Source organism: Delphinapterus leucas, chromosome 13 (assembly GCF_059928025.1).
Source record: "Delphinapterus leucas isolate spDelLeu-1000000601 "Yukka" chromosome 13, BTC_Dleu_Yukka2, whole genome shotgun sequence".
NCBI classification, from domain to species: Eukaryota; Metazoa; Chordata; class Mammalia; order Artiodactyla; family Monodontidae; genus Delphinapterus; species Delphinapterus leucas.
Window position 1 is genome coordinate 62,963,517 of NC_143141.1, and position 15,020 is coordinate 62,978,536.

The 15,020-nt window shown below is 36.9% G+C and overlaps 1 protein-coding gene across 3 annotated transcripts in view; it reads left to right on the forward strand.

The window, feature by feature from the left end:
* MAP4K3 (mitogen-activated protein kinase kinase kinase kinase 3) overlaps positions 1-15,020 on the forward strand; it is a 190,618-nt gene that overhangs the window by 113,443 nt on the left and 62,155 nt on the right. For 2 of the 3 annotated variants that reach the window (XM_022574007.3, XM_022574008.3), the window contains exons 7-8: positions 2,753-2,795; positions 4,316-4,388. In XM_022574007.3, the coding sequence (XP_022429715.1) occupies positions 2,753-2,795; positions 4,316-4,388 (116 nt within the window). Of the gene's footprint in view, positions 1-2,752; positions 2,796-4,315; positions 4,389-11,872; positions 12,022-15,020 lie in introns of those variants that run through there. The other variant, XM_089923256.1, reaches the window with a different exon arrangement.

Genomic DNA, 15,020 nt, shown 5'->3' on the forward strand with positions numbered 1-15,020 from the left:
TGTTAAGATACAGTTCACATACAATAAAATTCACCCTTTTAAAGTGTACAATTGTGAATTCATGTTTTAATAACACATTTTAGCTTATTTGTAGTTATTTATTTATAAAATGCAAATTAGGTCCATAGCTTCCATTAAGTTACAGTCTTTAGGAAGTTTCATGCTTTGAATATTGTAGTAAACTTTGGCGATCTTAAGGAACTGTCATTAATAATGTATAAAAATGGATAAACTAAGCCTTGACCTTTTCTGCTGGTCTTTAACTGGCAGAGGAGAGCAGGTACACGGGGCATGCTGTGGTAAACCACCCCTATCCTGGGACCCTGAGGTTATTTCCAAAGATACTGCCGTCTTCCCAGCCTGGATATTTTCTCTGTTCGTTTATTTTTTCTTTTCTTTTCTTCTTCCTCATTCATCTTACCTCCTGCTTTTTCTTTCCCCCTTTTGTTTTCTCTAACATAAAGGTTCTAACCCTTTTTTGCAGGGGATGTGGGTGTGGGAATCACGTGCTCTTTGAGTCTGATGAAAGCCATGGACTCTCCTCCAAAAATGCTCTTATGCACATGCCTTCAAATTTTGCATGAAATTTCAGTGGACTCTCAGATCACCTGCTGAGATCCTCTACCCTAAGTATTTTTCATAAACCACTTAAAAGACATAAGCAAAGAGCCTTGGATTCAAAGGTGGGAGAGATCCTAAGAAGATAAGTGTATCAAGAAAGATTCTGTGTCATTGGCACTTAAATGATCTGGAAGGATTGATAGATTTTTGTCAGAAAGTTGGAATGCCTTCTAAGCAGAAGGAACAGTGTGAGCAAAGATACAGAGGTCAGAAAGTGTGGGGTCATTTTAGGGGGTATAAAGGCTGCACCATATAACTGAAGAGAAGAGAATGTAGGAGAGTGATAAGAGATGGTGTTGGCCAGGAGGTTTGGTGCTCCACTATGCAAGAACTTGTGCGCTGGACTTCAGAGTTTGGGCCTAATTGGATAGATTCTAGCCATCACCACTATTTCTACCCTGTCTAAGCCACCATTATATTACATCTCACCTGGACTTCTGGAATAGCCTTCTAACTGGTCTCCCTGCTCCCATTCTTGAGTTCTCTACCTCACACCAAAGTGACCTTTGTAAATCAGATCTTGTCACTCTCCTGCTTATAAACCACGGTTGGCTTCCCACCATACTCAGTACAGTATTCAGATGTTTTTACCGTGGCCATTAAGGTTATGCATGATCTGGCACCTGCTTTCCTCTCCGACCTCATCTCATACTCTTCTTCGTTTTACTCATTCTGTTCTAGGCACACTAAACTTGGAGTTCCTGGAATATGTTGAGTTCATTCTGGTTCCAGGACTTTGTATTTGCTGTTACCTCTTTCTGGAATGTTCTTCTAGATTTTGGCATGACTCTGCACCCTCTCTTCAACTAGATCTCTGCTTAAATATCCCTGCCTTAGGGAGGCCTTCCCTTCCTGCTTTATCTTCAGAGTGCTTATCTCTACCTGGCTTTGAATCATTTATTGGTTCATTCATTCGTGTAGATTTAAACTCCTTGAGAGCTGGAACTTTTTCATTACTATAACCCCAGAGCTTGAAGTAGCATCTGGTTGCTAGTAGTCTCTCAGGGAGAGAGGGATGAATGGACACCTAGATGGATGGATGGAAGAATGCATCATAAGTGCAGATGACATGATATAAACCGTAATTTAGAAAAATTAATCTGGAGCTGGGGAAAGACCAAACTGAAGACTCTGGCAGAAGTCTAGATAGCTAGGGCCTAATTCAAGTTGAAATCCCTACTCTAGTTTCTTTTTCCTTTTTCTCATTTCTCCCGTTACTCCTTAGAGTTGCAGTAATATCAAGGGGTGCAGGTTTGGGTTATTTCTTCCTCTTTTGGGGGCTGGAAGGGGTTTCCTAGTATTTGTTACCCCGAACTTATACTTACAAAATTGACTGCATCCTGAACCATAGCGGATTACTTTTGCTTCCTCATTTAAAAGTTGCCCAAAGGTGGGACAGTGGTGGGGAGCCTGTAGTACCTGTGAGAGGCAGTATTTCTACCTCCTCCAAAAGCTCTCAGTTTTTTGAAGATGAAGTCATTATTATCACCTTCTTCTTTGAGCTTAGGTCAAGAAGCAAAAGTGGGTAAAAATGCTGCTAGGTCATGCAAACAGGTGACATTTTAGGGACTGTGCCTAGTTGTTTATGTACTGAGTGGCCCCAAACTCTGGGCAGAGACACATTAGGATGGACAGCCCCACAGACTAAATAGTAAGGTTCAGTCTTACACATTAGCATTGGTTCAACTTGATGTTAAGTACCTAGAAAGGGAGATGTGTTTTGGTGGATTTGGACAGGAAATGGCAATGAAGTTTAACATGTAATTCAAGGAACTGAATAATGCCATTGTAAGGTAACAGTTTAGTATAGTGACAGCGCTTAATCAGTAAGAAAATAGCATTCAGATTAAAACTAATATGTCACTTTCATAATAACATTTATATTATTTTAATAGCAGCTTTTTGCAAGGCAGAACATTATGTAGGGATAGTCAAATTGCCTAAAAAGTGGACAGTAAATTTTCCTATGAATGTAATGGTTTAACGTTTTAATTGGGCCTACTATAAATCATCAGTATTTCTAGGTTTAAGCCTGCCACTTGTGATTATTTTAAATATATATATTTAATCTTTTATATGTGCTTTCTGATAAAATGTTTCCTACTTTAACTAAAATGTTCTCACTTTGAAGGGAGCTAACATCCTGTTAACGGATAATGGTCATGTGAAATTAGGTAAGTAAATTTTAATTTCGTCACTTGCACAAATTTATTCCAAAACATAGTAAGTTTATGTTTTCCTCTCTAGGACTAGGTTTCCCCTCCCTCAGCAGCATCTATATATCTTTAGGTGGAAATCTCACTGCGGGACATGACATATGTAATCTCTCTGTGTCTATTTCTTCTTCTCTTAAGTGGGGATAAAGTCTATCCTTCACATGGGACAGATTCATTATAAAGATATAGTGAAATAATATCCCTTAAAAATTCTTTCACCTCTAACCCTAGGAGTGGGACTTCTAGTTAGAAATCTATACGAGATTACCATGTGACCAAAAAATAAGGCAAACAAACAAAAGCCAAAAACTCAATAATGCAAAAAATCCTACCTGCTTACACAAGCTTTTAAAATGAAACACTGTATTAGTTATATAAGAATGTAATTTAGATGCTGAATCGTGCTTTGTTTGAAACTGTAACTTTTATTTTGTAACTTTTGATTGTCAAGTTATTAAAATAGTTCAATACCTAAATAATAACTTAATCTGAAAGTTTAAGACAGGAAACATGTACAGTATAGTAACTTTATAAACAAAGTTATGTCTGTTAGATATTAAATGATTTAATAACAAATATGAAACAATTATTTTGAACTACATATCACTATAAAATCAAAATTCAAGCAAATATTTATCTTCTAAAAATATGGTTAAACTATTTTGACCTATAGCCTATAATAGGGACTAATCAGATTTAAAAGTATCATAATTTACATATAATAAAATTTTCCTAAGCTACCTCTAAGTATGAGAAAAGCAGTTATCTAACTGTTGATGGCTTAGTGAACAGTTTCCATCTGCAATTTAAAATTTGTGTCAATAATATGTGCCTTACTCAAAGGCATCCTATATATAATATGTCTTAGTTTATAAAGATTTATAAATCATCATTAAAAAAACTAGAAAATATTAGAACTCAATATACTTAAAAAATAGCAACATAAAAATAAACTGACATAAAAATAAATTTCTTGATAGTGATTGTTATTGGTATTAGAATATATTGCTAAGGTAAGATTTTGGGGAATATTCTGTTTGTCTTTCCACGGTAGATAGATTTACCAATAGAGATTTTGTTTTTTTTAATGTCAGTTGTTATGTATATGGCAGGAAGTGAATGGAATGTATTCCTACTTAAGGTCCCGTCCAGTGATTTTCCTTGAATTTCAGGTCCTGGGAATTAGAAATTATAACATTAAATCTGGCAGGTTAGATTCTCTCAGTTATCTCTTCCTCATCAAAATTATTTGATCTTGACTTTTGTTGTCATTTGATTCATGTGGGGATGTATGGGAATCCATTTGGCTCTCATACGCACTATTGTGTGATATTTTAATGCTAGTCCATTAGAGTTACAAATTTTAATGTGATGTTTGAGAATATCTCATTTCTGTGAAATTAATTTAATGGAAATAATTATATGTTACTTTTAAATAATTTTATTTTATTTTCTAAACGTGTCTCTTTTTTTAATAGCTGATTTTGGAGTGTCTGCTCAGATAACAGCTACAATTGCCAAACGGAAGTCTTTCATTGGTACACCATATTGGTAATTGTATTTTAATTGATAATTTAACTTTTTGTTTTTCTATCATTATTGTATGCAGTGTTTATTAAAAAATAGACTGAATGGTCAAAATTATTAGGACTAAAACAGATTAAGGAAGTCAGCAACAGGCTAAGTAATTTAGGCATATATACTTTTGGATGAATTACAATACATAGCCATAGAATATTCTACCATACTATTTTTTATTATGTGGAAAGGGCTTTAAAGATTGATATGCTTTTAGAAACCTTGATATAGTTCCAGTTTTGCCAAAAAAAACCCCAACTCTTGGTCCTACACATATTACATGTATTTTCACAGATTAGTCTGTATTCTGACGAATTTTTCAACATTATCTTATTCACAGTATTCCCTAGCTCAAAACTTTTTGACATATCTTGGTTGCACACAAGATCAAGTACATATTTCTTGGCATTTGGAGTCTTCCGGTGTCTGGCCTCTGTCTGCCTCATTAACTTTATTTTTTTTAATTAATTTATTTTATTTATTTATTTTTGGCTGTGTTGGGTCTTCGTTGCTGCGCACGGGCTTTCTCTAGTTGCTGCGAGTGGGGGCTGCTCTTCTTTTTGGTCCATGGGCTTCTCATTGCGGTGGCTTCTCTTGTTGCAGAGCACAGGCTCTAGGCACGGGCTTCAGTAGTTGTGGCGCGCGGGCTTAGTTGCTTCGCGTCATGTGGGATCCTCCCAGACCTAGGGATCGAACCCGTGTCCCCTGCATTGGCAGGCGGATTCTTAACCACTGCACCACCAGGCAAGTTCCTGCCTCATTAACTTTAAGTTCTAGTAGTTGCCTCCACAGACCTTCCTCTCTAGCCATGTTTTTGTCTGCTGGGTGTTCTTGATCATTCTATACAAACTATCTTATTCATTCATTTATTTGTTCAATAAATGTTTTTACCACTTACTGTGTGCCAGATATGCTGTTAGTCATTGTGCATATAGTGGTGGATAGGTATAGAGCTTTTTAGCGCACATGATTCCCTTGAAGTAAGGGCACTCTGGAAATCTTAACATTCTTCAGCTTAAGTGCTACCATTCCTCCCCCAGTGCCCTCCTGATCTGCCTCCTCAGCAGAGGAGTGGGATAGCAGTGGGATAGCACTAATCTGGATGACTTCTTTTCATGTTTAAGATATGATGTATACCATTTTTGATATTTGTCTTTTTATCAAATAGGTACATACTTTAAAAGTCAAATAGTGCTAAAGAGACTGATAAATTCTTCTAGTTTTGTCTTCTGCCATCTGTAGCATTATTATTATTTATAGGCTTTGTGTTACAATAGGTGAAGATTTTATTAATAGTTCTCTTCATTCATCATTCAGCCTTCTTATCTTTTCAGTGTACTTGCTGAGTCAATTATTATACTACTATTACACTTACTGTCTTTAAAATTTTTTCTTATATATAATAATTCTTTTATTTGCTTAGTTTGTATTTTTTATCCTTGGCCAAGACTTCCATACCTCCCCATATTCTGCAGTCTGAAAGATGCCTGTATATAATTTTCCAAGCCATAAATAGTCCTGATTTGGGGAGGGTTTTTTTGCTTTGTTTTAATTTGTTTTGTTTTGTTTTTATTAAAGTTAAGTCTTCCTGGGGTCCTCCTCTCTCCTATTCCAATCTGAAATGTTTATTTTCTAGGATTTTTCCATAGCTTCGCCTTGGGAATTCATTTCCTGGAATCCAAGTCTTCTTCCTCCTTCATAAATTTCGCCCTCTCTCACGTTTTGATAAATTCCTGAGAAATTTGAGGGGTAAAAATTTTTGAGACTCTGCATGTCTAGCCTCACACACACACGATTGATAATTTGGATGAATATGGCATTCTAGGTTGGAATTTTTGAAGCATTGCTCTAGTGTCTTTTCTCTGATGTTGATGGGAACTGTGGTGCCATTATGACACATGACTTTTATTTTTAACATCTTTATTTGAGTATAATTGCTTTACAATGTTCTATTAGTTTCTGCTGTATAACAAAGTGAATCAGCTATATGTTTACATGTATCCCCATATCCCCTCCCTCTTGCATCTCCCTCCCACCCCTCTAGGTGGTCACAAAGGACCGAGCTGATCTCCCTGTGCTATGCAGCTGCTTCCCACTAGCTATCTGTTTTACATTTGGAAGTGTACACATGTCAGTGGTACTCTCTCACTTTGTCCCAGCTTACCCTTCCCCCTCCCCGTGTCCTCAAGTCCATTCTCTATGTCTGCGTCTTTATTCCTATCCTGCCCCTAGGTTCATCAGAACCATTTTGTTTTTTTAGATTCCATATATATGTGTTAGCATATGGTATTTGTTTTTCTCTTTCTGACTTACTTCACTCTGTATGACAGACTCTAGGTCCATGCACCTCACTACAAATAGTTCAATTTCGTTTCTTTTTATGGCTGAGTAATATTCCATTGTATATATGTGTCACATCTTCTTTATCCATTCATCTGTCGATGGACATTTAGGTTGCTTCCATGTCCTGGCTATTGTAAATAGTGCTACAGTGAACATTGTGATACATGTCTCTTTTTGAATTATGGTTTTCTCAGGGTATATGCCCAGTAGTGGCATTGCTAGGTCGTATGGTAGTTCTATTTTAGTTTTTTAAGGAACCTCCATACTGTTTTCCATATCAGTGGCTGTATCAATTTCCATTCCCACCAACAGTCCAAGAGGATTCCCTTTTCTCCACACCCTCTCCAGCATTTATTGTTTGTAGATTTTTTGATGATGGCCATTCTGACAGGTGTGAGGTGATACCTCATTGTAGTTTTGATTTCCATTTCTCTAATGATTAGTGATGTTGAGCATCCTTTCATGTGTTTGTTGGCAATCTGTATATCTTCTTTGGAGAAATGTCTATTTAGGTCTTCTGCCCATTTTTGGATTGGGTTGTTTGTTGTTTTGACATTGAGCTTCATGAGCTGCTTGTGTATTTTGGAGATTAATCCTTTGTCAGTTGCTTCATTTGCAAATATTTTCTCCCATTCTGTGGGTTGTCTTTTCGTCTTTTTTATGGTTTCCTTTGCTATGCAAAAGCTTTTAAGTTTCATTAGGTTCTGTTTGTTTATTTTTATTTCCATTTCTCCAAGAGGTAGGTCAGAAAGGATCTTGCTGTAATTTATGTCATAGAATGTTCTGCCTATGTTTTCCTCTAAGAGTTTTATAGTGTCCAGTCTTACATTTAGATCTTTCATCCATTTTGAGTTTATTTTTGTGTACAGTGTTAGGGAGTGTTCTAATATCATTCTTTTACATGTAGCTGTCCAGTTTTCCCAGCACCACTTATTGAAGTGGCTGTCTTTTCTCCATTGTATACCCTTGCCTCCTGTGTCATAGATTAGTTGACCATAGGTGTGTGGGTTTATCTCTGGGCTTTCTATCCTGTTCCATTGATGTATATTTCTGTTTTTGTGCCAGTACCATACTGTCTTGATTACTGTAGCTTTGTAGTATAGTCTGAAGTTAGGGAGCCTGATTCCTCCAGCTCCATTTTTCTTTCTCAAGATTACTTTGGCTATTCGGGGCCTTTTGTGTTTCCGTACAAATTGTGAAATTTTTTGTTCTAGTTCTGTGAAAAATGCCATTAGTAGTTTGATAGGGATTGATTTGAATCTGTAGATTGCTTTGAATAGTAGAGTCATTTTCACAATATTGATTCTTACAATCCAAAAACATGGTATAATCTCTCCATCTGTTTGTATCATCTTTAATTTCTTTCATCAGTGTCTTATAGCTTTCTGCATACAGGTCTTTTGTCTCCTTAGGGAAGGTTTATTCCTAGGTATTTGATTCTTTTTGTTGCAATGGTAAATGAGAGTGTTTCCTTAATTCCTGTTTCAGATTTTTCATCAATAGTATATAGAAATGCAAGAGATTTCTGTGTATTAATTGTGTATCCTGCTACTTTACCAAATTCATGGACTAGCTCTGGTAGTTTTCTGGTAGCATCTTTAGGATTCTCTACATATAGTATCATGTCATCTGCAAACAGTGACAGTTTTACTTCTTCTTTTCCGATTTGGATTCCTTTTATTTCTTTTTCTTCTCTGATTGCTGTGGCTAAAACTTCCAAAACTATGTTGAATAATAGTGGTGAGAGTGGGCAACCTTGTCTTCTTCCTGATCTTAGTGGAAATGGTTTCAGTTTTTCAGCATTGAGAATGATGTTGGCTGTGGGTTTGTCATATATGGCCTTTATTATGATGAGGTAAGTTCCCTCTGTGTCTACTTTCTGGAGAGTTTTTATCATAAATGTGTGTTGAATTTTGTCAAAAGCTTTTTCTGCATCTGTTGAGATGATCATATGGTTTTTCTCCTTCAATTTGTTAATATGGTGTATCACATTGATTTATTTGCATATATTGAAGAATCCTTGCATTCATGGGAGAAACCCCACTTGATCGTGGCGTATGATCATTTTAATGTGTTGTTGGATTCTGTTTGCTAATATTTTGTTGAGGATTTTTGCATCTATGTTCATCAGTGATATTGGCCTGTAGTTTTCTTTTTTTGTGATATCTTTGTCTGGTTTTGATATTAGGGTGATGGTGGCCTCGTAGAATGAGTTTGTGAGTGTTCTACCCTCTGCTATATTTTGGAAGAGTTTGAGAAGAATAGGTATTAGCTCTTCTTTAAATGTTTGATAGAATTCGCCTGTGAAGCCATCTGGTCCTGAACTATTGTTTGTTGAAGATTTTTCATCAAAGTCTCAATTTCAGTGCTTGTGATTGGTCTGTTTATATTTTCTATTTCTTCCTGGTTGTCTTGGAAGGTTGTGCTTTTCTAAAAATTTGTCCACTGTTTCCAGGTTGTCCATTTTATTGGCATAGAATTGCTTGTAGTAGTCCCTTATGATGCTTTGTATTTCTGCAGGGTCTGTTATTACTTCTCCTTTTTCATTTCTAATTCTGTTGATTTGAGTCTTCTCCCTTTTTTTGTTGATGAGTCTGGCTAATGGTTTATCAAGCTTGATTATCTTCTCAAAAACCAGCTTTTGTTTTTATTGATCTTTGGTATCGTTGCCTTCATTTCTTTTTCATTTATTTCTGGTCTTATCTTTATGATTTCTTTCCTTCTGCTAACTTTGGAGTTTTTTTGTTCTTTCTCTAATTGCTTTAGGTGTAAGGTTAGGTTGTTTATTTGAGATTTTTCTTGTTTCTTGAGGTAGGATTGTATTGCTATAAACTTCCCTCTTAGAACTGCTTTTCTGCATTCCATAAGTTTTGGGTCATCGTGTTTTCATTGTCATTTGTTTCTAGGTATTTTTTGATTCACTCCTTTTCTTCCTCAGTGATCTCTTGGTTATTTAGTAGCATATTGTTTAGCCTCCATGTTTTTGTATTTTTTACAGTTTTTTTCGTGTTATTTCTATCTAGTCTCTTAGCATTGTGGTCGGAAAAGATACTTGATATGATTTCAATTTTCTTAAATTTACCGAGGCTTGATTTGTGACCCAAGATATGATCTATCCTGCAGAATGTTCCATGAGCACTTGAGAAGAAAGTATATTCTGTTGTTTTTGGATGGATAGTCCTATAAATATCAATTAAGTCCATCTTGTTTAATGTGTCATTTAAAGCTTGTTTTCCTTATTTATTTTCATTTTGGATGATCTGTCCATGGTGAAAGTGTGGTGTTAAAGTCCCCTACTATGATTGTGTTACTGTTGATTTCCCCTTTTCTGGCTGTTAACGTTTTCCTTATGTATTGAGGTGCTCCTATGTTGGGTGCATAAATATTTACAATTGTTAAATCTTCTTCTTGGATTGATCCCTTGGTCATTATGGAGTGTCCTTCTTTGTCTCTTGTAATAGTCTTTATTTTAAAGTCTATTTTGTCTGATATGAGAACTGCTGCTCCAGCTTTCTTTTGATTTCCATTTGCATGGAATATTTTTTTCCATCCCCTCACTTTCAGTCTGTATGTGTCCCTAGGTCTGAGGTGAGTCTCTTGTAGACAGCATATATATGAGTTTTGTTTTTGTATCCATTCAGCCAGTCTGTGTCTTTTGGTTGGAGCATTTAATCCATTTACATTTAAGGAAATTATCGATATATATGCTCCTATTACCATTTTCTTAATTGTTTGGGGTTGTTTTTGTAGGTCTTTTCCTTCTCTTGTGTTTCCTCCCTAGAGAAGTTCCTTTAGCATTTGTTGTAGAGCTGGTTTGGTGGTGCTGAATTCTCTTAACTTTTGCTTGTTTGTAAAGGTTTTAATTTCTCTGTTAAATCTGAATGAGATCCTTGCTTGGTAGAGTAATTTTGGTTGTAGGTTTTTCCCTTTCATCACTTTAAATATGTCCTGCTACTCCCTTCTGGCTTGCAGAGTTTCTGCTGAAAGATCAGCAGTTAACCTTAAGGGAATTCCCTTGTATGTTATTTGTTGCTTTTCCCTTGCTGCTTTTAATACTTTTTCTTTGTATTTAATTTTTGATAGTTTGATTAATATATGTCTTGCCATGTTTCTCCATGGATTTATCCTGTAATGGACTCTCTGTGCTTCCTGGACTTGATTTACTACTTCCTTTCCCATATTAGCGGAGTTTTCAACTATAATCTCTTCAAATATTTTCTCAGTCCCTTTCTTTTTTCTCTTCTTCTTCTGGGACCCCTATAATTCGAATGTTGGTGCATTTAATGTTGTCCCAGAGGTCTCTGAGACTGTCTTCAATTCTTTTCATTCTTTTTTCTTTATTCTGCTCTGTGCTAGTTATTTCCATATTTTATCTTCCAGGTCCCTTATCTGTTCTTCTGCCTCAATTATCCCGCTATTGATTCCTTCTAGAGAATTTTAATCTCATTTATTGTGTTGTTCATCACTGTTTCTTTGCTCTTTAGTTCTTCTAGATCCATGTTAAACGTTTCTTGTATTTTCTGCATTCTATTTCCAAGATTTTGGATCATCTTTACTATCATTACTCTGAATTCTTTTTCAGGTAGACTGCCTGTTTCCTCTTCACTTGTTTGGTCTGGTGGGTTCTTACCTTTCTCCTTCATCTGTTGCATATTTCTCTGTCTTCTCATTTTGCTTAACTTAATGTGTTTGGGGTCTCCTTTTTGCAGGCTGTGGGTTTGTAGTTACGTTTTTTTTGGTGTCTGCTTCCAGTGGGTAAGGTTGGTTCAGTGGTTTGTGTAGGCTTCCTGGTGGAGGGGACTGGTGCCTGTGTTCTGGTGGATGAGGCTGGATCTTGTCTTTCTGGTGGGCAGGACCACGTCTGGTGGTGTGTTTTGGGGTGTCTGTGAGCTTATTATTATTTTAGGCAGCCTTTCTGCTAGTAGGTGGGGTTGTGTTCCTGTCTTGCTAGTGGTTTGGCATAGGGTGTCCAGCATTGGAGCTTGCAGGTTGTTGAGTGGACCTGGGTCTTAGCATTGAAACAGAGATCTCTGAGAGCTCTCGCTGATTGATATTATGTGGGACCGGGAGGTCTCTGGTGGTCCAATGTCCTGAACTTGGCTCTCCTACCTCAGATGCTTAGGCTTGACACCCAGCTGGAGCAGCAAGACCCTGTCAGCCACACAGCCAAGAGGGCTCCGCTCACATCACCTTACTTTTCCCTCTTGCCACTGGACTATGTGTGGACCACCGCCCCATCCTCATCACAGAGGGATGCTTTCATGTAGGTAGATGTGGAAGGTATGCGTCACACACTGGTGGAGAGGTGGGGGGGCTGGGCAGCTGATGGGCTCCAAAAATGGCTGAAACTGTCGACACATAATACTTGAATGTAACCCCTCCCTACTAGAATCTTTTTGATGGTTTGGTATTACATGGTAGTGTACTTCAGAATATTTTTGTTTGTTCTTTTGTCATTTTTACTTTTTTTTTTTTTTTTTTTCCCCGTACGCGGGCCTCTCACTGCTGTGGCCTCTCCCTTTGCGGAGCACAGGCTCCGGACGCGCAGGCTCAGCAGCCATGGCTCACAGGCCCAGCCGCTCTGCGGCATGTGGGATCTTCCCAGACCGGGGCACGAACCCATGTCCGCTGCATCGGCAGGCGGACTCTCAACCACTGCGCCACCAGGGAAGCCCTGTCATTTTTACTTTTATTCATTGTACTTGGCATTTGTGCTTTTCAATCAGGATTTGTGTCTTTCAGTTCTGGGAAGTATTCTTGCATTACTTCTTTGATAATTTCTTTGCTTTACTTTTTCCTGCTCTCTCTTTCTGAAACTCATTAGTTATATCTTGGACCACTTGGATTAATCCATTAATTTTCTGTCACTTATTAAAAGTCATTTTTGTTCTTATTTCTATAAGATTTCCAAAGCTTTTGAGACTCATGCTTTCATGATGGAGGCTTCCCTCAAATGTCTAGTAACCCTTCTCTTCTGGCTTACATTGAAGAGCAAGGCACTTAAAGCTGATTTGTAGCCGTGTGTGCATGGGATGTAGCATGTAAACCCAGTTTTTAGTGTCCCGGAAATGAGTAAGTGAAGGAAGCTGAGGAACTCATTGTTATACACAGACTTCTACTGCTCCCAGCCCCTGCTCTTCTTTGTTCCTGATATGTCTGAGTCTGAAGCCCCTCGTCCAGTTTCTGTTGGTCTTTATCCAGTAGGAATGGGGAAGGAGTAATTGCTGGGCCTTAATAGATGAGAAGAGGAATCTGGTGGACTAACTATTCATTATTTAGACTTGACATTTGCAAATATACCTGTTTTCAACCTCAGGCTTAACTCTGCTTTTGTAAGTTTGTAACCCTAATTTGTCAGCCTTTCTGGGATTCTTAGGGGCTAAGAATCAGCTAGTTGGAACCTAGTCATCAGTAAAGTAGTAACTGACGTACATTAAATTTTACATATTTCTGGGGTTCTTGGCTTGCTAGTTGGTCTTGTCCTCTACACACACTTAGTTTTGTCCTTCCTCCTATTTGCCACATCATTTACTATTATTTCCAGTCCAAATATGTCTTCTGGATTTTTCGAAGATGATGTGTTTATATTTCTCTTTTTTGTTCTTATTGTTCGGGGTTGATTTCTGAGAGGAATAAGAGCTTAAAGAGCTATCTGTTATTATTTTTAGGTACTCTGTCTCCTCAGTTTGATTTTAAACATCTGGAGGAACTCTCATTGAATCTCCAGGGTCTAGCATGATTCTCTACACATGCTTAGTAAATGTTTGTTGATGATAACTGATCTCCAACTGAAGCTTCAGAGATAAAAAACTAATGTCATTCTTCTAATGATAGAGTAGGTAGTATCTTGGGAGCATGTGAAATTGTGAATTAGGCAAAATAATGTTTTGGAACACTCCGACTCTTCAACTCTCTCTAGTATCATGTCTTTCCCACCTAAACTCTAGAGATATAGGATAGAATGGAATCTCTCATTCATTGTGACTAAGGTTGGCAGTTATTCAGTTAATCAAAAAAGTCTGTGGAATTGGCAAATCTCAAAATTAATACACTACACATGTACCTTAAACATTTTATTTCAATTTAAGGCATGTGAGTGTACTTTTCTTTTTTTGCCAATCATTTGATATAGGACCAAGGCCTTTTCTTTGCGTGGATATCTAGTTAGATGTAAATCATCCACATTTCCTGGTTTGTGTTTCTCTAAAATGCAGTCACATACAAAGCATGTGACTTTTCCAGTCAGGTTTATTGAGGTATAAATTTAGACTTATTAGGTGTACAGTTCTGTGAACTTTGAGACACTCTGTGGTAGTGAAAAATGCCACCACAATCCGTGTAAAACATAGGTTCCCATCACCCAGGAAAGTTTCCTTTTGTGCCCTTCTCGTAAATTCTTTTGGCCCGTCTCTAGCCTCTGGCAACACCTGATCTGATTTCTGTCTCTACAGTTTTGCCTTTTCCCCCAGTGTCATACAGATGGAATTATGCAGTTTGTAGCCTTCCTAATCTTTTACAGCTATCATTTTCTTAACCTCATTTGCCAGATTTTTTTGTTATTTTTGTCTTTGGAAACTTGTCTTTAACAAGTTTTTCTAAAGCATACACTTTAATTTTCATAACAGCTTACTCTTTTTACCTTCACAATAAATTCGTTTTTATTATATTTAGATTATGTATTTATAATAACAAACATAACAAATAAACAGGTTCAGAGATGACTCAGTTGATTGCGGTAAGCATGCAACTTAACTGGCAGGAGTACAAGTGCACTGGGTGGAATCTTTCACTCATATTTTTGTAGAGGAAGGGAGAACATCAGCTGCTGTGGCCAGCTAGTTAAGAATATGTCACCAGTGTACTTCCATCCTCTACTGGGGCATTTCCACAGCTGGCTGGAATCTAGCTATCAATAAAGATTAAAAACATTTTAAGACCAAGCATTTAGAAAGTTAGAGGGATTTTTTTTTTTTTTTTTTGGTTAACTTACTGACATATTTGACTTTCCTGAAATCATACCAGGAAAACAAACATACTTGTAAGGCTGCCTGTTTAGCTCACACTTTTGATATGTAAGAGTTCAAATGTTTATCTCAAGTAGTTCTTTTCAAAACTACTGCTTAGGATTTGAAATTTTTTATATTTGAAAATCAACATAATTATTTAATAAAATACAAATTTATAGAGGTATAATTAGAATAAGACTACAGTAAAGTTGAAAGAAACAAGAAAAATACTGAGTTCAGGTAACTTTCATCTGAA